Consider the following 20,870-nt stretch of genomic DNA (forward strand, 5'->3'; position numbering starts at 1 on the left):
CATTTTCAGTTTTTTTTTAAATAGGGCCCTACATTGAACAAAACAAACGTTCCATGTCTTTTCCATGGTAAATATCAAAACAATTCCAATGTTCTGGGAGGAGGCGAGTTGGACAATGACTCCATCGCCACCCACGACCACCCCCCACCTTCCCCCTTGGATTCACCCCCCCCCCCGACATAATTGTCTAGGCCAGGGGTCAGCAACCTGTGGTTGCAGAGCCGCATGCGGCTCTTTAAGGACTTCTTAGTGACGTTCATTATGAAGGACCGTCTCGTAATTCACGTCCATTGCGGCTCTTGAGTTTTTTTATAAACCGAATGAAAAAATAAAAATGCTCATCTCTTTATTTTACGGTAGGTTTTTTTGTGTAATTCCCCCACACCTCCGATGTGCATGGTTAGCTACATGCGGCGCGAAAGAAGTTCAACTTACACACATTTTGGTTGCCGGCCCCTGGGATAGACAAATTTAATTGGACGGATTCACCTTGTTCCATGCTGTCGAGTCCGGCTTGGAGAAGTTTCACTGCATCGGCTGTAAATCACCTGCATGGGAACTGATTGGTTACAATTGATTTCAATCATATGCACATCAGTTCTCATATACCATTTAAGCAGACTGAACGAACACGTTAGTATGAATGATACCACTTAAACCAGGACAACATTTAAATAATATGGTGAAAACGAGATAAGAAAAACTATAAATGAATGACAATTCATTGCTGGGGGTTGTATATCATTGCCAGCCTCATACGATACCTATTTACTGGCTCTAAAATCTCCCACTACACAAACCCACACTGGCCGGAACGGTGAAGTACGGTCAATGAATCTAAATCTATGATCGAAATAGCTTGGAGAGGCCGTCGTCAGCAGCAGATTGACGAAGGACTGCACATTGCAAGTCTGCGGTGCGTGCAGTGATGTTTGTTTTCCCGAGGTTTCCATCAGTACGTGGGACAACGAGGAGCATTCTGAAGCAGGCACGTGCAGCAGTTGTATCGCATGCGGGTGTGCAGGCGGTGTAGCTGCACCAGGGTCCCATGGGCTACGAAAAATGGAGAGGCAAATTTGGACAGAGGGACCCATCTCGTCCCTTGCACCGGGGACTCGTGCCAACCACGCCACCGCTGCTCACCGTCAGCATATTTGGTACAATGCTGGCGCGAATCTCACTCGAATTATGCCACGCATCTAATTTGGAGATTTATATTTAGTGCAATCATGCAGCAGTGGCCAAAAAAACTAGTTTGTTCAGGTGCCCTTCAATGCATCGAAAATCCCCACAGAGTCTCACAATAACCTGCAGAGTCCCGACTGTTTACCTTCGTAAGCCACTAGGGCTGAATTTAGAGCACGCCGCTCATATAACAGGGAATGGTGTTTCCCTCCAATGGATGGACAGTGTTATTTTAAGCAGCTCTCGCATGAATTTTTAAACCTATTTAATAACATTGATCGAAACGAGTTGAAACCACTTCGTGGGACATTGAGTCGGCACGCGTTGTTCTTACCTCGGACTCGGCTGCAATAAGCACAATGGCTATTCCACTTTCCAGTCTGGCAGAGACGCCAGGCGAATGGATCTTACTGGCGTTTCACATTATTCTCTCGGCGTCCATCGGCATCGGAAACGTCGTTCTAGTTTTGGCAATCGTCAGCTCCAAGAAGCTGCTGAGAAGGAACAACTTCCTCTACACGCTGAGCATTACGCTCAGCGACTTGATCGTCGGCCTGGGCTGGTGCTACAACGGGACCTTCATGGTGATCGAGAGCATCCAGGGGGGTTACGACCCCTCCGGACTCTTCCCAATGTTCCACGGCATCTCGCTGCTGACCCTCATGGCGGCCATGGTGGACAGGTACTACGCCGTGCAGTACCCGTTCGACTACACGAAAAACATGACTCGGACCAAAGTGCTCTGCATCATCCTCTTCATGTGGTTTCTGTCGATCGTCACCAACGTCATCAAAACCGAGATCCCTCGCACCTCCGTGGAGATATTCCACGCCTACTGCTCGCTGCTCGGGAACTTGATCCTCATCGCGATCATGGGCCCACTCAACCTTCGCCTCTACTACATCACCAAACGGCAGCTGGGCAAAGAGCCGGCCACGGAGGGCGAGTCCAAGAAGCGGTCGGCCCAGCTGATCATCGCCACGTCCGTGATGTTCCTGGTGCTGTGGACGCCGAGCATCATCCACTGCGGCACGTGCAGCTACTTCAAGATATGCTACAAGGCGAGCCACAATGCCATCCACCCGTTCTTCATCCTCCGGGTCATGAACACGCTCACCACCCCTGTCGTGTTCCTGTGCGGTAGCCCCATGACGAGGGCATCTCTGAGAGATGTTTGGAGAAAGCTGTGCTGTAAGAGGTGAGCATTGCCCACCCCTCTCTCTCTGTGTACGCGTGCATGCAGGGGCCCTTTTGCAAATCCACTGCTGGAATGAGGGCTTCCGACCGCGCCATGTGGGGGGTTAAATTTGACGAACGGACATCGCCACGCTGGTCAGTGTGGGTTGGTGGAAGGAAAAAAACACAAGCATAACACCTGTCGTGCACGAGCGTCAGCAAGGTTTGACCCTTCTCAGCTTTGACGAGATTGGGCATCTCCTGGGTGATTTGGTCATGGGTTGTGGAACGTACAGGAATTAAGATTACCATTCTTGATTTAATTGTCTTGTAAATGATACGATACAGAAATTGATATTTTAGCAAGTTATACATAATACCACGAACAGCCCGTACGTTACATATATATTTTAGTAATTGTCGATGCCCTGTGTTTTTTTCTTCATTATCATCTAGCAACAAGGTGGAGTCGGAGTTTAAAACGACTGCTTCATACATTGAAACGAAATGAGTATGCGGCAGCATCCCTGCAATAATCACCAACCCATGTCAGTTTCCATGGCTAAAGATGTACAGGTAACGTCCATAAATTAATGTTGCCACGAGCACTAACATTTCGCTATTCTGTCCTATCGTAATGCAATGTACGATAATAATTTATTACAATAATAAAGGCAACATTTTACTGTGCATTGTTAACCCACTGCTGGATGAAGGCCTCCCCACACTGTGTCAGTCGTGCGGATTGTTTGACCATACTCAGCCGGGCTGGAGGGCCCGGGATCGGTTCTGATATCACTCGCCACGACATCACTCACAGCTGGTGATAAATGTGGCCAGGAATCGAACGCAGGTCACCGAGTTCCTACTGCAGCGTGCTGACCACTGTACCACCACTCCATCCACCCCAAATATACCAGACATTATGCAAAATGTCACTGATAACATCATCAAACTGCAAATATTGTCTTTGTGTCTTATTGTGTTCATTTATTGGAGCAAAACAAAATATCGCAATCTCAATATGTATAAACAGAGTTCGCAGTGAGAATTGTATTGTTTTATAATTTTATTATTTTATTGTTTCCCTTCTACGTGACTTTACCAAAAGAACCAAGAATAAGAGTTCCCAGTGCCCTATTCTTGCACGTTTTTATTTTCACGTTCGATGAATTCCCCATCATGATAATTGTATTCAAGAGAGGCAACTGAATATAATATTAACCCATTGCAAGTTAACATTTTTTGGGAAATAATTCGAAAGAAAGTTGATGAAGAAGATGATAGATATGTTAATTTGTCCACACAAATAAATACAATTCTCACTGAATGGTGATTATGTATATTGCTCCCTGCTTAAGTGTGTTCACTGGACAAAATAAAACATTGAATAAATCGTGTTCTGGATCAAGGGAGACTGTGGTACCATCAGGTGGAAAAAAAAGTGTGTGATGTTTTCATGTTTTGTTGAACTAAAATACTGTAGTGCGCATTACGAATGGCAAAGGTAAAGGCACAGACCCTGCAAGTGCCCGCATGTGCCACTGCTGGCACAAGGGTATCCACTAGAGGCCGCTATAGAGAGCCCCCTCTGGAGGATTTGTGGCCTACTCTTCAACTCTGGCCAGACTTCTTGGATTTGGTGGGGAGTACCCACACGACTTTTGGTAATTTAGTGTAAATGCATTTAGAATTTGAATTAATAAAAAAAACTCTTAAAATTGAACGAGAATCTTACGGAGATCGTGAGTATTGTTTGCATTTAGTGTATACTACTGATGAATATGTAATATAATTTACATTCTAGATTTGAAGCTTTCGTGACTGCAAGAATTCAAACTCTTTGGTTTTATTCGGTAAAGTCCGTAAATAAAAAACAAATTAAAAATAAAATAAAATAAACAATTTTATTTTTAATTTGTTTTTTTTTTACCTACGTGACTTTACCGAATAAAACCAAAGAGTATAATTTACATGTTTAAATATTGGATTTTTTTTTATATGAGTCTTGCATTACTCGGCAGCTCCTGCATGTCTGGTAAATTTCTCCAGAACGACGCCACTAAGAAACGTAAATATCCGGCTTAACAAGATGAAAATAACACGGTCATGAGTTCTATACAATCATCAGTGCAAAAAAACAACAAACTCACGATTACCCAATCACATGAAAAAAATGAATGACACACTAACAATTATTACACAACCGTGAATTTAAAAAAATGACACGCACAATTACTCTGCAACAAGTACCAACCCCCCCCCACCCCCCCCAACAATTACCATTATCACGCAATCGTACGTACAACGAATGACACCATCGCGATTGTTACGCGACCTTCAGTGTGGCGAGTGACACAACTCTCTCGATCACTCTTGCAATTATTAGCGCGAACATATTGGCCGCTGTGGTGACAACCCACTGGGATTTACACGAGCCGGCGGTGAGCCCATCACCGCCGAGCAGAGGCGGAAAGAGAGAGAGAGAGTGAGAGAGAAAATGATCTCGGATACTTTGCGTGGCACACTCGACTGAATTTTCAAAAGCCACGTTGCCATCGGAATAGACGTCAAGGCTCGGCTGTACAAAGGTTAACCTCCCAGGGGCTACAAGGGTGAACTCCCTGTTAGCGTGGACGTGAATCCCAGGGCGTTCTCTGGACCACCGTCGATAGTTGCGACTCTTTGGCTCGGAGCGATCGTGTCTGGCAGCAGCATGTGGCAGTGTCTGGCAGCAGCGTGCGGGCAGTGTCTGGCAGCAGCGTGCGGGCAGTGTCTGGCAGCAGCGTGCGGGCAGTGTCTGGCAGCAGCGTGTGGGCAGTGTCTGGCAGCAGCGTGTGGCAGTGTCTGGCAGCAGCGTGCGGGCAGTGTCTGGCAGCAGCGTGTGGCAGTGCCTGGCAGCAGTGAGCTCTCCACCTGGAAACAAGAGACGAATGTAAAATCTGTAAACGTACACCTCCCCCTTCCCCCCCCTCCCTGTGTCAATACAATGCCGAATGAGGGCCTTCCCGCGTCAGGCATGGTCTTGGACGTTATTTGGCCATACTTCATCGCGCTGGCCAATGAGAGTTGGTGAAGGCAGTGAGCACTGAAGTTCAGCAGCAGCTGTCGCCAACCTTCAGTGATCAGCATGTTGAAATATGGTCAAATAACCCCCGAGGCATGCATGGCATGTGGAGGCCCTCATCAAAGCAGTGGACTGATGTCTGTAAATTATTATTACGGAGTGCTTTCAGAAATCTGAACTTTAAAAGTATTTAGTCGGTGTGCAATCAATACCTGCGTGGACGTGTTTCAGAAACATTTTTATTGACAAAACATGTCACAAAAACTGAGACACTGAGAGATAGAATGAGGAACGCATGGATTGGAGAACATACACAGGTTTAACGACATAATTGACACTGCTAAGATAAGTAAGTGGGCTTGGGCACATCGCAATAAGGGTTGATGGCCGATGGCTAAGAAGTGGCTGCCATGGAATGGAACGTATCCGAAAATCACGTCCACGGAGGAGATGGAGCGATGAAATCGGCTCATGTGCAGGTGCTGGGTGGCTTGTTATGTAGCGGTGGTGTAGCGAGCGGTAAGCGCGCTGGGCTACGGACCCGGCGACCCAGGTTCGATTCTCGCTCACGGCCAACACCCACTGACGATTATCTGTACCGGTCATGGGCCTCCTCTAGGTCGACTCAGCTTCAAATGAGTACCTGGGTGCGGTGTGTAAACATCGCTACTGGGGAGATAAAGGCGGTCTGGCGTGGTGCTGGCCACCCAACCCCTCGTGTACCGTTCCGGCCTTCATAGGTGCTACTCGCTAACAGCACTTGCCCCTACAGTCTGCTAAGGCTACACGGGGGATCTTTGTTATACCGCAGAACCGTGAGGTTGAGGAAAGCACCGAGAGCCCCTCCAAGGCCGACGTTAATTTCCTGCTAAAATTAAATCCGGCACACCTGTGTATTTTCATTTTTCTGCCGTGAGACCGCCTGCATGCAAAAGGAGAGTGCCAATTATACAGGAGGCTCTCTGCAGCGATGAAAAAAAAAACCCGCTTCTGCTCAGAGGGATACCGGCGGTGGCTATGGCACGAGAATAATTCGCGAATATCAAGCAAGTAAGCAACGCGGTCATTAAAAAAAAGAATTCGCCCGAGCGCCCGAGCGTGGCTGTGAAGTCCAACAGAGGGTGATCTCCACCAGAGGGAGTGCATGTTTGCGTATAAAAATACACACATCTCCAGGAGTGGGAGAGTAGTGTGTCACGCCCAGGCATCAAGCTTATTATCATCATGCTCGCACGGAGTCAGGCACTCATTTTGCGTGGCGGGAGTCACGACGCTTTCCTTGCTGCACGTAATTTAATCTCACGATGGAGAGCCGCGATCCTGCCGTCGCCGGTTCAGTCTCTCGACGTGGCAGTTTGAAAAATGGTGGATGCTTCTTTTAAACAACAGCAACAAAAATCCCCTCTGTCCCACCAAGAAGTATAAATGGGTAGGCCACAGTTTGGTCGAGTGTGGGGTAAGGCAAAATGTGAGCGCTACCACCTCTTCAAAGATGGCTGGGAAGCGTGGAAGAGTAGGCCAAAGTCCCTCTAGGGCTCCCCCTTGTGTCGGTCAAAGGGTTATTTGACCTGTGGTTCACCACACTGGCCAATGCAGGTTGGTGAATGGGGTGCCGAGACATGGTTCAGACATCACTCCCCACTGATGGGATGATATAGTCTTGACCAGGAATTGAACCAAAGTCGCCAAATGTAAAGCAATACCTCCATCAAAATAAAACATTGATTTGGAAAAAGTTTGAATGTAACTCTGCACTAACCTTATGGTATAAATTCAATGACTAGAAACTGACTGGAAAGGTATATATATGAAGCAATCAGCAACGGAATCTCTTTAGTGCCTTAGCTGCAGGTTCCACAAAAACACAGGTCAGACGCAGCACCTTTTTGTGGACAACAGAATATGAAAGCGTTTCTTCTCCAATCACTGCCTCTCCTCGAAGAGGAACAAGCGAACACATCATTTGAATTTAGGAGAGTGTTGGTCAATAATCTGGGAGGGTTTATAATAAAGAGAGCTGAAGCATAACCCTGAATGGAGATAATAGTTGGCATGCTTTACGACAAACATGAGCACGGTAGTGAAATGATGTTGCAAAGCGTAGCCACGAAGATGTGGCTAAACGTCTTGGTCAGGGCTTTTAAAACTTTGTGAATTCAAGAAACCCCATTCACAGCTGACGAAAGAACATTCAACCTCCCCCCTCCTCCATAAAATTAATATTTAAATCCCAGGGGGTGGGTGAGAGGGATTTGAATAAACCTTGTTGCTAAAAGTTAAAACTAAACAATTTTTTTTATTTACCAGGTAAGGCCCACTGAGCTATATTGCTATTTTTCAGAAGCGACCTGCACACATATAACAGCTCAACGAAGTGGCTTATCACGTGGAAATGTATAGCAGCCAAATACTCTAAACGCGTGTTTCTAAATGTGGAGGGAAAACCGGAGAAACATCGACGCGATCACAGGGAGAACATGCAAACTCCAAACATACACGCGTCAGGGTTGGGATAAAACCCACGATCTCCTGTGAAGCAGGCGAGGTAGTGAACATCTCGCCACCGTGGCACCCCAAGATGTTATAGCCTTGAGACTTCAGAGGACTGAGCAGGAGTAATTATTATAAACGATGGATTGTTTAACCCTCTCATACCATGAACTATTTAAAAAAACATGCATTTTTTTACCTTAGGCTTGGTGTGATTTTAAGGCATTAAAATATATTTCCCTTTGAAATGTGTTAAAATGTTTACATTTCACAGCAGTCACATTGTGTGTAACATGAATTGTACATGATCATCAGCCACAAGGCCTTCCCAAACCGAATCGGTCACGGGGGTGGTTTTACCATACTTCACCACGCTGCTCAGTGCAGCCAGGACCGGCTCAGCTATCACTCCCCACTCTGACGTTAGCCGTGGTTGGGAATCGAACTCGGATTGCCGGGTTCATGGCACGGTGAAGTAATTGCTGTGACACCGTTCCATCCCTGTAAATATATATATTTTAAAAACACGAAACCAACATGCTGAGTTTTCGTTGACTTCTTTGGCAGGGGGGATGCTGTAATAGAACACTGGAATTGACATTTGGTTTGATCTCCCGGCATGGCAATTAAAACAATGGGGCAAGTTTCTTAAATTCCCCCACCTCTGTCCACCCGGCAGTAAGTGTTCACCATCGTTAGTCTATCGGCAGGCCCCGTGTGACGGGGTAAAGGATGGGCACTCCCGCATCTTTCAAGTCATCTGGCCCGTGTGGAGGAGTAGGCCAAATTACCATCGAGCGGTGCTTGCTGGAGCTCCCATCAATTGGAGGCCCTTCAGCCCAGCAGTGACGTGAGCTATCAATTGCAGGGCTGCACCTTTACCATTACCTTCGGCAGGTTCATGCAGCTTGCAATAACAAGCAATTACACATATCTGATGGGAGGTGAGCTCAAAGATCCCTGCTACACAGAGAGCATTATCTTCTTCCAAAGGGCTCTGCGAATGCTCTTGGGCATTTGGAGTGTGCTTGTTCTTGTCATTAGCATTACTTTACCGCGACGCAGAGGAACGTGGGGAATAGAATATTCCAAATCCGGTAAACGGTAGTATTTTAAGTCCGTCTCGGCTGAATTCTATCACCTATTTAATAACATTGATTGGGACCGGCTGCGATCACAAGCGTTCACTAATTTCGTGCTCATCCAGCTTCGGATTTGGAGTGCGTTTCGTGAAGAATAAAATAAAATGATCGTGCCACTATATACAGTGGCCCAGGGTCCGGGCGATTGGATTTTGATCATATTCCACATTAGCTTTGCAGTGTCCACCACGATCGCCAACTGCCTCTTGATTCTGGCCATCGTGAGCTCGGCGAAGCTCCGAAAGAGGAACAACTTCCTCTACACGCTGAGCATCACCATCACGGACCTAATCGTCGGATGCGGCTGGTTCTACAACGGGACCTACTTGGTGCTGGAGAGCCTCTCTGGCGGCTATGACGCTGCGGGGATCTTCCCAATGTTCCACGGCATCTCGCTGCTGACCCTGATGGCAGCCATGGTGGACAGGTACTACGCCGTGCAGTACCCGTTCGACTACACGAAAAACATGACTCGCACCAAAGTGCTGACGATCATCGCCGCCACTTGGCTCATGTCCATCGCCAACACCGTGATCAAAACGGAGATCCCGAAATGGGCCGTGTTTATTTACCACTCTTACTGCTCGCTGCTCGGGAGCATCGTGCTGGTGTTCGTGATGGCCTGCCTCAACGTGCACCTTTACTTGGTCACCAAGCAACAGCTCAGTCGGGAGAAACAAACCGACGGCGAGGCCAAGAGGTCATCGCACCTCATTATCATCACGTCCGTGATGTTCATAATTCTCTGGACGCCCAGCCTCATGTACTGCGGCTTCTGCTTTTACATGGGATTGTGCTACAGCATCCCTTACAATGCCGTCCAGCCTTACAACATCCTTCGGGTCCTCAACACGCTCACGACGCCTATCGTATTCCTGTGTGGAAGTCCGCTGACGAGGGCTTCGCTCAGGAATATTTGGGACCGCGTGACCTGCAAAAGGTACGACTGTGCACCTTTCGTCATCGTAAGGGATGTCCTCGCTGTGCTCCCGCGGTGTCTGTGGCTCAGCTTGTTTTTATTCTCGCGTGTGAGTGCGTGCGGTCAGGGCTGCTTTTTCAGTCACACGTCTAAAAAGGCTGCTGAACGCAACTCGCGGATTCCCAGACGTGTAAGAAGTTCGCCCGTGATATTAATGGCCTTAAGGCTGAAATCTACACTGAAAGTTGTGATAAACTTGCAAGTCAGGCGCTTGAACCCACTCACCATTACCGTATTCTCCAGACTATAATATGCACTTCCACCCTCTCTCCCTGTACTTTAAAGGAAAAGTTGTGGGTGCGTCTAAATATGCGGTAGTACATGATAGAGTTTTTTTGGGTTATGCGATCTAAGCCAAAAAACCTCTATGATATTGGTCGCGAAAGCCTACGTGTTAAAATGCGGTACTTGTGCGTACGACCAAGTTCGAATCATGTTGCTGATACCGGACACAAGTTTGGGGTGCGTCTTACTTTTCGGAGTGTCTTGTAATCAAACACACACTGAGCAGCAAGTCAACAACAACAAAAAATATCCAAGTGGTGTCCAGCCCAAATGCGCATTGAGGTGGTGTTCATCCATGAGACAGTGATGGAAAGTACATATTCCTATGGCCAGGGGCGAGTCGATCCATAGGACAACCACTGTTCACTTAACAGTGGTTGTCCTATGGCCATTGTGTGACCGTGGCACACAATGGCCTTATGTTGTTGTGATGGCGTACAGTGTGAATACTCTTAGATCTGCTCTGACCGAATTCGCGAGCACAAATCAGATTTGAAACACGGCAGAACGAATTCTTCTGCCGTAGCTGATCACTGTTACAACGCTGTGGGTGATCACGATATAATTTTCTCCGATACCAAGGTTCTTTGCAAACCCTCGGGTTTTTATCAGAGATTTGTTCACGAGGCAATTCAGATTTACAAACGCAGGTACAATTTCAACCGAGGAGATGGTTTCAAATTAAGAAACCATTGGAAAGATGTTCTAAATAGAAACAAACATTAAACTAATTTTCAATGGTACAGTATATATTTTTTCAAGTAGTGGTATCCCAAACTTTCGCAGCTGCTTAAATTCCCTTTTCACACCATCAATATGTAAACTCCCCCTCCCCCCCTCGCCGGTCTGCACATGTTCACCCCCTATACACCGTTCATCATGCTAAGTCCGCCAATTAAATGCTAATTTGTATGCTAATTCCTTTGTCAAGGCACCTTAATTCCTCTCACACAAGCTTAAAGGTCGTGGTCTGAGCTTGGCTGTGTTCACTCCAGCGCTGTCCTCGAGACAGTCTGGTCCCTTCACCTGATGAAGGCCACTTGTGTTGTGGCCGAAACGTCGTGAATTTTTTTTATTTTTTATTTTTGTTGTTGTTTTATACTTTTACGTGACTTTACCGAATAGAACCAAAGAGTACCTAATTTGTTACTTGTGCGATGTTCCGTAAGCAACCTGTGTTTGTCCCCTGCAACACTGACGTTTCGTCTACGGTTTCGTCTACGTTTCGATGTCGTTGTGGTGCTTCCGAACCACGGATCTCTGAAAATAGCTGAGCAAATATACTCTTTGGTTCTTTTGGTAAAGTCACGTAGGTAGAAAAATACAATAAAACAGAAAATAATACCTACCACGTGACTTTACCGAAAGAACCAAAGAGTATGGATTCCTGCTGTCACGAAAGCTTCAAATCAAGCTGAGCAACTGGCAAAACGAGACCATCCGTGTGGCAACTAAATTTAAACTGCAATTGGCAGTGTACACAAGAATGCCAATTGTCTCATAAAATAGACACCGACTGATTGAATTGCCATGAACGATACATGCAGGACATGACTGCTTCATATGTGCCTTCAATACCCGACAGTACAGCATGCTGCGTCTAATGTAAACGATGATTTATTTTCTAGTGCCAAAGTGGAGCCAGATGACATCAATTCACCCGTTGTGTATGTGAACCACTGAAGACACCACGACCGTATATAGCCTCTGGCTACCTTCGGATCGTGACACTCAAAGATATCGGGGGAGCTGCACTTCAAGGAAGATGAATGTAATTCCTTGATATGAACATGGTAAGGAAAACAATGGTGCGGATTTGATATACGAATATGATTGCGAGTAAAAGACAGAGAATGTTTGCTGAAAGAGCACTTTGAAAAGGGTGTATAATTAAACAGTTATCACTCATTAACCCAGCTCGGTTGTGTAATTTCCACATTCAACTGGAGTGCACATGGTAAATGTATTTAAGTGCAACCCCCCCCCCCCCATTAACTAAAGTAAAGTCAGAATTCACATCGTGTGTTCAGGTATAACTGAGGGGTGTCTTTGGAACAAACAAGTTGATAACCCACACGTGTTTTTGAAAGATAAGTGAGGCTACCTTCATTGTAACATTTTACAATCCAGACGTAATAATTGTTTTTTTTTGTACCTTCTCCTGATAGATCAGTGTTCTTCACACATTTATATAGGGGGGGGGGGGGCACTTTAGACGATAAGCTGTGTGAGGGCAGCCACACATTTGAAACCATTGGGTTTTCACACGTTGTGTCCTGACGAGGACGGCACGCCAGGGGCCACACGAAAGGCCACCAGGGGCCGCCTGGTGTCCTGTAGCACTGCTTTCGATGTTCATATGATGAATTGAATAAATACTTGAACAAAAAAATCCACTTAATCGGCCTACTCTGAACAAAAGCCTGCCTACTGGACAATGTTTGAGGGTTATCTAGTTCTTGTTGTATTTCCAGGACACCACTTAGTTGTTGGCAAATAAAGGATGCTTAAAATTAGTCGTTGAAATATGCACAAATACTGAGCAATTGTAATGATGAGCTAAAATCCAATTCTTTATTTTACGAAAAAATGCATCAATTATGTTTCCACGTAATTTAATACATGCTTTACTTATCAGCATCACAAATGACGAAATACAGTACTATTGTGCACTCGTGCTATGTGTGTGCCCTTTATTAGGCATGTAACTATTCACCTACTCACCCCTACGCCCACGTTGTGGAGGCGCGTAGCCGCAGTGGCTGCAGGGGTCACGTGAGCCCAAGGCCCACAAAGGTCACCAATTGCGCCTGTGAGCAAAAGAGCCCAGGACCGCCGGAGTTCATGAGACCTCAGAAGCTAAGCAGCTGTTGAGCCTGGACAGTGCATGGACGAGCGCAGCCACATGGACGGAAGTAGAGGGTGGTGCAGAACCATCGATTGTTGTGCTGTACATCTATGATTCCCCACCCACCTTCACGAGCCTGTTAGTTTGATGTTCGATGCAGGGGTTTTAGAGATTCTCTTCTATATTTACACTCACTATCCTAATCAAGGGACAAAAACCTCAACACCAACAATAATCTCAAGAGGTAACAATGTATGGTTTGAGCATACGCAATTGCGGCTAATTATGGCACGTGATGATTATTTATTTCGGCGAGCCAATGCTGCTCACGCTTTGCTGTTGTTTTATCCCCCCAAGCTTAAGGTGCATGGGGATTCCAAGTAATTAGAAAAAGACATGTGTATATAATTATATCACGTGCTTATCAAATATAATTATAGCATGTGTATATATAGGAATGTGCCTGTAATATCCCACACCTCCCATTAGCACGGTTGACTATGTACGGTGCGAAAACATTTTCACACACACACATATAATTGTAATTGGTAAAAACGCCTCTGACCACATGGAATAAACTTGTTCGCACTTACTGTTGTTGTTAGTTTCCGAAGGATTAAACACTGACTATGTTACTCATCGGGGTGGAGCATTGGCGAGGTGGCTCGTGGCACTCCACTTTGCATGCAGCCACCTCTTGCGTTCCATCACTGGCCGTGGCCAGCATCGACGGCGAGTGATGTCTGAACCGGTCCTGAGGCAGTGCCCTTCACCAACCTGCACTGACCAGCGCGGTGAAATGTGAACAAAACAATCACGGTGACCGACACGGCATCGGAAGGCCATCGTCAAGCGGCGGATGGACAGAGACGCTGTGCTTTAGCATCGCGTTATTCCACTCGTCAGCCTTGTGAAGAAGCCGAGCGATAATGTCTCGATCGCGTGCCATGATTGGCAACGAAGGGCCTCGTGAGCAATGTATTCCTGCTCGTAGCTCGATTAATCAATTAAGTCTATTCATCGGAAAAAAAACATATATATAATCAAACACGCATTTTTGATCGATTACTCAGGTCCTCTTTAAAAATGTCAGCTGCCCCCCCACGTGCTCCCTCCAGAAGGCTGGAAACCCCCCTACAAGCCAAGCCATGCCCATTGTGATGCGGCTAACGATCCCAGTGGGGATTTTGTTTAGTGCGGATTGGATCTGTGACAGCAATTTGACTGACACGTGGTAGACATGCATTCCATGATTATTCCATGCCGGTGTTTTCAATCGGAATTCCTCAGGCGGAACATCGTCGCTGAGCAACGAAACATCAAGAGAACCCCCGCGCATAGCTCACTCACAAATACAAGCACAGAGACAATTTCAACCGAGAAGATGGATTCTGGCTTAGCAATCATTGGAAGGATTTGATAAACCATTTCAGGTCTTAATTGATTGTTCACGCTTACGGTGGCTTTCAGACAGCATACATTAATTTTTCGTCTCCCCCCTCCTCTTTTCAGAACATAGATGGACTAGTCCTTCTAAATAAACTGACAAATCGCTGCGCGTGGCGCTGACGTTTTTTTATATAAATAAATAGACCTTTAAAATAAATAAATGCAAACCGCCACTTCTTTCAAATGTTTCTTGCCGTTGCTTTTCACACCTGATGACGACCGTTTGTGTTATGGTCGAAACGTCGTGAGAATTTTTTTTATTGTTTTATATATATTTTATTATTTTATTGTTTCCCTTCAGCGTGACTTTACCGAAAGAGCTAAGAATATAGCTCACTCTCCTCACATCCTCAAAACATTCAAGCTATTAAAATTATCAACAATTTTAATTTTTTGCCAGGTAAGGCCCACTGAGCTATATAGTTATTTTTCAGAAGCGACCTGGCTATCACAAATTATAGCTCAACGCGAGTGGCTCATCACGTGGAAATTGATAGCAGCCAAATACTCTAAACGCGTGTCGATTTTAAATGTGGAGGGACAAACGCAAGGACCCGGAGAAAAAATCCACACGAACCACTGGGAGGGAGACACGCGCACTGCAAATATACAGCAGCAGCAGGCGTCAGGGTCTCGCTCGGACCCACGACCTCCTTCATACCAGGCGAGGTAGTTAACATTCCGCCACCGTGGCTTTAGGTTGCATGTAGAGAACGCGCGTGCATTTGCTGTCTTCACACTCAGCGTTCCTATCCTCACAACGATGCCACAAATCCATTTGTCACCGTTCACATGATAAACTCTTTAAACCGCAGCCACCTCATTCGTCTGCTTCGAAGCCGCTCTCCCACTACTGCTACTACGATTTTCTTATTTTACCAGCTAAAGCTGACTGAGCTATGAAGCTCTTTTTCAGAAGCGACATGACTACAATTGATAACTCAAGGAAGTGGCTCATCACGTGGAACGTTTTATATCAGCCAAATACCCTAAACTCACTCGAACTCACGAATTCACTCGAGGGAGTCTTGCGGCATTCAAACATAGAGGGTAATATTTCTTCCCAAAATGTTATTGCAAAAACTATTTGAATATAACGGGTTATTACGGAACCTATGAAAAGGTCGCTTGTTTTTACGGAACCTATGAAAAGGTCGCTTGTTTTTCATTGAAAAAAATTAAGATGAGAACTTATGATTACTGTACGAGATTCATATCATAACAATATAAATTACTTTCAGTGGAGGATAGATGCGCTTGTTTAGACACGTTACAGTATTGAATTTTGCCATACTTTACACGAGTTGATATCGTGTGTTGGCAAATATTATGTGCATGTAAAATCTATAGGTAAAAAAAGAGTTACCCGCACACTACACTTTGAATGTTGCCGCAAATCCAATTGTTTATATTTTGCTATTGTATCTGCGATGACATCTTGTGGACAAGCATTAATCTAATACAAAACCTTGAACAATACTAAACAAAATAATAAAAAAACAATAATAAACAAAAAAAATACTAAACAAGTATTACTTATATTATTGGTTCTTTCGGTAAAGTCACGTAGAAGGGAAATAATAAAATAATACAAAAAAAAACAATACAATTTTCACGTTTCGATTGCAACACAAGCTGTGGTTTTCACACCTGATGATGATTGCTTGTGTTGCAATCGAAACGTCGTGAGAATTTTATTGTTTTTATTTGTATAATTTTATTATTTCCCTTCTACGTGACTTTACCGAAAGAACCAATAATACCAAAAACTGTTATCAAAAAATTAGTTTGCAATTTAGATTAGAAGGTGCATATCCCCAGTTACCTCATATTCAATCAACGATTATTTTGTTCATGTACACACTTGGGGAAGCACCTTTCTGCATGCCATACAAAGGAAACAATATTCGTGTTAATTCTCAGAACTGGAATTTAGCCAAATAAAATAAAAAAACGGATTTAATGCGATGGGGTTTTGGGCACAATCAATGGCGACTGGGTTGAGATTGTCAGTAGACTATCCTTGAGAATCAGGTTTAATCACGGACAGCTGCCCAGATCCAATTCCAGAATCTCACTCATGCCGGCACAGTGTTCTGACCTCTGGACCACCCCAGCCAAGTACAATTTTATTGAGAGACTGTGTGTTCTCTTTACGTGGTCTGGGACTGTCTTTTAAGTTGTTTTGCTGCCTTGCTCAAGCTTGGGAATTAGTGTACTTAAGCAATTTTAACTTATATACGACATCTATTTTACGTTTAAAATTGTAATGATTTTTTAACCTTTCCTATACTTTGCAATCTCATCGTGTGTTTGTATTGTTTGTTGTTGTAACTCTCTGATTCGCCCCTACTGGACATCGGTGAAAAAGAGCTTCATAGATCATCAGATTTCTCCAGAATAAAAAATATATAGTTTTTTATTCTGATTCTCTCTGATTACCGTATTCTCTTGGGTTAGGAGATGCTGCATGAAGATGAACCCGGAATTTGTGCCCGGTGTCAATAAAGTTATACACACATGCACACCTATGGAAATACACTACGCACCCACAACTTTTGCTTTAAAATACAGGGGGAGGGAGTGCATGTTATAATCTTGAGAATACGGTATTAGTGGCGTAATCATTCATGCCCCCGTGGGATGTGATGAACTGTCACTATTCGGGGTCGTGATTTTGTCTTAACACTCCTGGTGAACGTAGCAGCCTCGAGTAGTTACATGGGACACATGAACGCATACAGTATAACATCATTAATTGCAGGCCTTTGTCAATCCGCTGCTGGATAAAGGCCTCCTCACCGAGTGTCGGTCATGCCAGTTGTTTGACCATACTTCACCATGCTGGTCGGTACAGCTTTATTAAACGGTGGGCAACTCTGGACCAGTTCAGATATCAACACTGATATTTTTCGAGGTCAGGAATCAAAGTCAGGTCGCTGGGTTCAGAGCGCGCGCATCACTGCACCACAAAAAGAAAATCATACCAAAGAGTATGGATTCGTGCAGTCACGAAAGCTTCAAATCAAAACAAAATCATGTTGGCGGGCCATCGAACAAAGACGGTCACTGGATCGCGTGCTTTCAGATGTCGCTTTCACGGCCGTCTGGAACGTTCTTCCTTCCGATATCAGGAGGCCACTCGAGTTTTGCCTTTTCAAGTCTTCTAGGTTGAAAATTAATTTCTTTACAACTACTTTCTTACGCAAACGGTCGTCATCAGATGTGAAAAAACCTGATGACGACCGTTTGTGTTATGGTCGAAACGTCGTGAGAATTTTTTTTATTGTTTTATATATATTTTATTATTTTATTGTTTCCCTTCAACGTTACTTTACCGAAAGAGCTATGAATATGAACTACTTTCTTGTTTGTTGTCCTTCCTCCGCACCTCCGATTCGCAGGGTTAGCCACGTACGGTGCGAAAGAAGTTTAATATGCATAATACATGTTACACTCTTTGCAAGCGTTTATGTCAGAGTTCAAGAGGCACACGGTCAAGGTGGAGCTTCACGAAAAGTTTACTTTTGATGCTAAAGAAGTGAATTAGTTCTGGAAACGCACGGCTAACATTTAACAACTGATATAGAAAATAAATAAGCAGAGGAAGACAGTGGAAGAGGTGGCAAAATGAAATAGTAGACAAAGAGTTCAGAGGCCAATACTGAATAGGAACAACTCAGCAAAGGAAGGAATGCAAGAAGACAGCGGAAGCCATTGCTCAGCAATCAAATTTGTAAATGACGAGAGGACACACTCATAACAGAAAAAAGCAGTGCCGACTGGAACCGCATCCGCTTAAAAAACAACACACACACATTGGTGAGCACTGCATGGTGATTATTCTGTACTGATGAGTCCTAATAAGTATGAAAACCTTTCTCCAGCTGCCCGTCTCCGTACCACGGATGCTGCCGTCAGTCGGTCACATTGGCTCAAATGTAATTTTCACGGTGACCCAAGACAAGGGGATCACAATGCGCTTCATCAGGAACTAGCTGATGATTTTTTTTGTAGGATGGACATTGCCCTTGCAAACAAAATTAGCCTGAAATAAGACTCCTGGGGCATCGTTCTGTTGATGTTGTTTCACGTTTCATTTGCGACGTGCAGCGTCATTTGTGACGGCCAAGTCGCTTCTGAAAAAAAGGGCGAAATAGCTCAGTGGGCCTTACCTGGTAAAATAAAAAAAATAAAAAACTTAGTTTAACAAATAACAGTGATTTGACTGCACTGCGTTGAGGGAGCTGCCTTGGTTTTGTGGACTTTTAGAACGCTTCTATCGAGGGGCCCCCCATGAACGACACGGGGGGAGCTTTCGACGCCTGTGTGTTGAAGCACCTAAGGCCCTCTCCTGGTTACAGTGCCAGTTGTCATTGAGGAACAAGAAAACAAACAAGAATTTCTCTTGAGAAAATCATCACGGGCGGTTGTCGGACACGTGCGATTGCGGGGGGGGGGGGGGGGGGGCCTGCCCCACGCAAATGTCGCCCCGGCATTGCGATTTTGACTGACGCCGCACGCACATTCCTCTTTTAGACTTTTATCCCCCAAAGATTAAGCTCCAGGGAGCCCTACGTAATTAGAAAGCTCATATATATACACGCGCGCTTGCATATATATGCGCGCGCGCGCGTGTGTGTGTGTGTGTATGGCGTGTGCAAAACTCGGGACGTGAAAATTGTCATACAATGTCGAACATTTCCTCCTCAGCGTTGGACATGGGTTTGCCGCTAATGAGCCTGAAAACGACTCCGGGCATCGTCCTGCTGATGCTGTTCCACGTTTGTTTGGTGACGTGCAGCGTCGCGAGCAATGTGCTGCTGCTCGTGGCCCTCCTCAACGCGAGACACCTCTTGAGAAAGAACAACTACATTTACACGTTCAGCATCACACTGAGCGACCTCGTGGTCAGCGCCTCCTGGTTCTACTACGTCTTCTACAAACGGCATTCACGGTTCAATCCCTTTCACGACGCCGTGAACTTAGTGTTGGTCATCCACGGCATATCGCTCATCACCATTCTGGCCGCCATGATTGACAGGTACTTAGCGGTGCAGCACCCGTTCAGGTACAAGCAGATGATGACGAGGACCAAGGTCCTGTTCGTCATCGTCTTCATCTGGCTGTGGCCTCTCGTGACGACGGTCGCCAGGGCGTACTCGCAGAACGCGTCCGCGTCCCTCGGCTATTCCATCATCGTGTTTTCGATCGTGATGTTCGGAGTGATGTCGATCGTGAACGTGAAACTCTACATCGTCACCAAGCGGCAACAACGGAGGGAGCCGCGGGCAAAGGGAGCGTCCAGGCAGCGCTACGCGTGGCTCATTATCATCGCGTCCATGGTGTTTCTGATCCTCTGGACCCCCAGCATGATACACTCGGGCACGTGCTACACGTTCGATTTATGCATTCCGTTCTACAGCTTAGCGGCGGATCCCCTCTCAGTGCTTCGCGCAATGAACACGCTCACCACGCCTCTCATTTTTCTGCTCGGCAGTCCACTGACAAGGTCGTCTCTCAAGGATTTGCTGCACAAATTGAGATGCAAAAGGTGACGTGTATATTGCTTTGCAACCGCGCGGGTAAAAGTGGCGGTTTCTAAAACGGTCATATATTTCTTCAAGGTTTTTTTTATTTACTTAAATACAACAAGAGCTCCGTTGAACATCATAATTAAAGGGTATTTTCTTTGCTGTGACTGAGAGCAAGATAATGATGTTTGCCATTGCTGGACGTCTCAAGGATATATTTGAGGCTTGCAGAAGCAGAGATCGAGTGTTGCATCGCACAACTACTTGGAGAGGAACCTCACACAGCAGTGGATAGATCATGGCTGCTGCTGATGACGATGCTTCATAATGTGTCAGCGGCCACTTCAGGAAACTAGGTTATATGTGAGGACTCAGGCTTGGCATTTATTTCTCTTCAGCAGCATGCCTGTCAACCCATACGGGTTACCCAGTATTTTTGTACGAGGAAATTGAGTTTTCAGGTCCATACGGCGTACAGCCGTTTCAATACGGGGAACATTTACATTGTCTATTTGTTTGTGTTTCTCCCTTGTGATGAGACTTTGCAGGTTGAACGTTGAGATGTTTAAGGGGCACGGGGTGATTAATAAGGTCTGAATTGGTCTGTAATAAGGTAGGGCACTGATAAGGGGTTGACAGGTATGCAACAGCCACTGCTAGAATCATGTACTTTGACTCGTGCACTGTTTTTTTAAAATTATATTCTTGATCACAA

At 45.4% G+C, this 20,870-nt stretch overlaps 3 protein-coding genes across 3 annotated transcripts; all 3 read left to right on the top strand.

Annotated features, from left to right (window-relative positions):
* The first annotated feature begins 1,316 nt into the window (after positions 1 to 1,316).
* LOC142912295 (rhodopsin, GQ-coupled-like) lies at positions 1,317 to 2,547 on the top strand. The gene has a single exon (XM_076060469.1). The coding sequence runs from the start codon at positions 1,545 to 1,547 to the stop codon at positions 2,385 to 2,387; it is 843 nt and encodes a 280-aa protein (XP_075916584.1). The 5' UTR covers positions 1,317 to 1,544; the 3' UTR covers positions 2,388 to 2,547.
* Positions 2,548 to 8,155: 5,608 nt separating this feature from the next.
* LOC116939101 (galanin receptor 2a-like) lies at positions 8,156 to 12,318 on the top strand. Its single transcript, XM_032947053.2, has 2 exons — positions 8,156 to 10,000; positions 11,953 to 12,318. Exons 1-2 carry the CDS (start codon positions 9,165 to 9,167, stop codon positions 12,005 to 12,007), a joined length of 891 nt encoding a protein of 296 aa, XP_032802944.1. The 5' UTR covers positions 8,156 to 9,164; the 3' UTR covers positions 12,008 to 12,318.
* Positions 12,319 to 19,342: 7,024 nt separating this feature from the next.
* Positions 19,343 to 20,179, top strand: LOC116939293 (melanocortin receptor 3-like). The gene has a single exon (XM_032947501.2). It carries the CDS (start codon positions 19,343 to 19,345, stop codon positions 20,177 to 20,179), a length of 837 nt encoding a protein of 278 aa, XP_032803392.1.
* Positions 20,180 to 20,870: the final 691 nt, after the last annotated feature.

The sequence above is a fragment of the Petromyzon marinus genome, chromosome 5 (assembly GCF_048934315.1).
Source record: "Petromyzon marinus isolate PM22_M1 ecotype Great Lakes invasive population chromosome 5, UKy_Petmar_22M1.pri1.0, whole genome shotgun sequence".
NCBI lineage: Eukaryota > Metazoa > Chordata > Hyperoartia > Petromyzontiformes > Petromyzontidae > Petromyzon > Petromyzon marinus.

Bases quoted from the DNA above. Each gene is read 5' to 3' on its own strand.
- LOC142912295 (XM_076060469.1), top strand. From the start codon at position 1,545: ATGGCTATTCCACTTTCCAGTCTGGCAGAGACGCCAGGCGAATGGATC.
- LOC116939101 (XM_032947053.2), top strand. From the start codon at position 9,165: ATGATCGTGCCACTATATACAGTGGCCCAGGGTCCGGGCGATTGGATT. The intron at 10,001-11,952 runs GTACGACTGTGC...TTTATTTTCTAG, and splicing joins GACCGCGTGACCTGCAAAAG to TGCCAAAGTGGAGCCAGATG.
- LOC116939293 (XM_032947501.2), top strand. From the start codon at position 19,343: ATGGGTTTGCCGCTAATGAGCCTGAAAACGACTCCGGGCATCGTCCTG.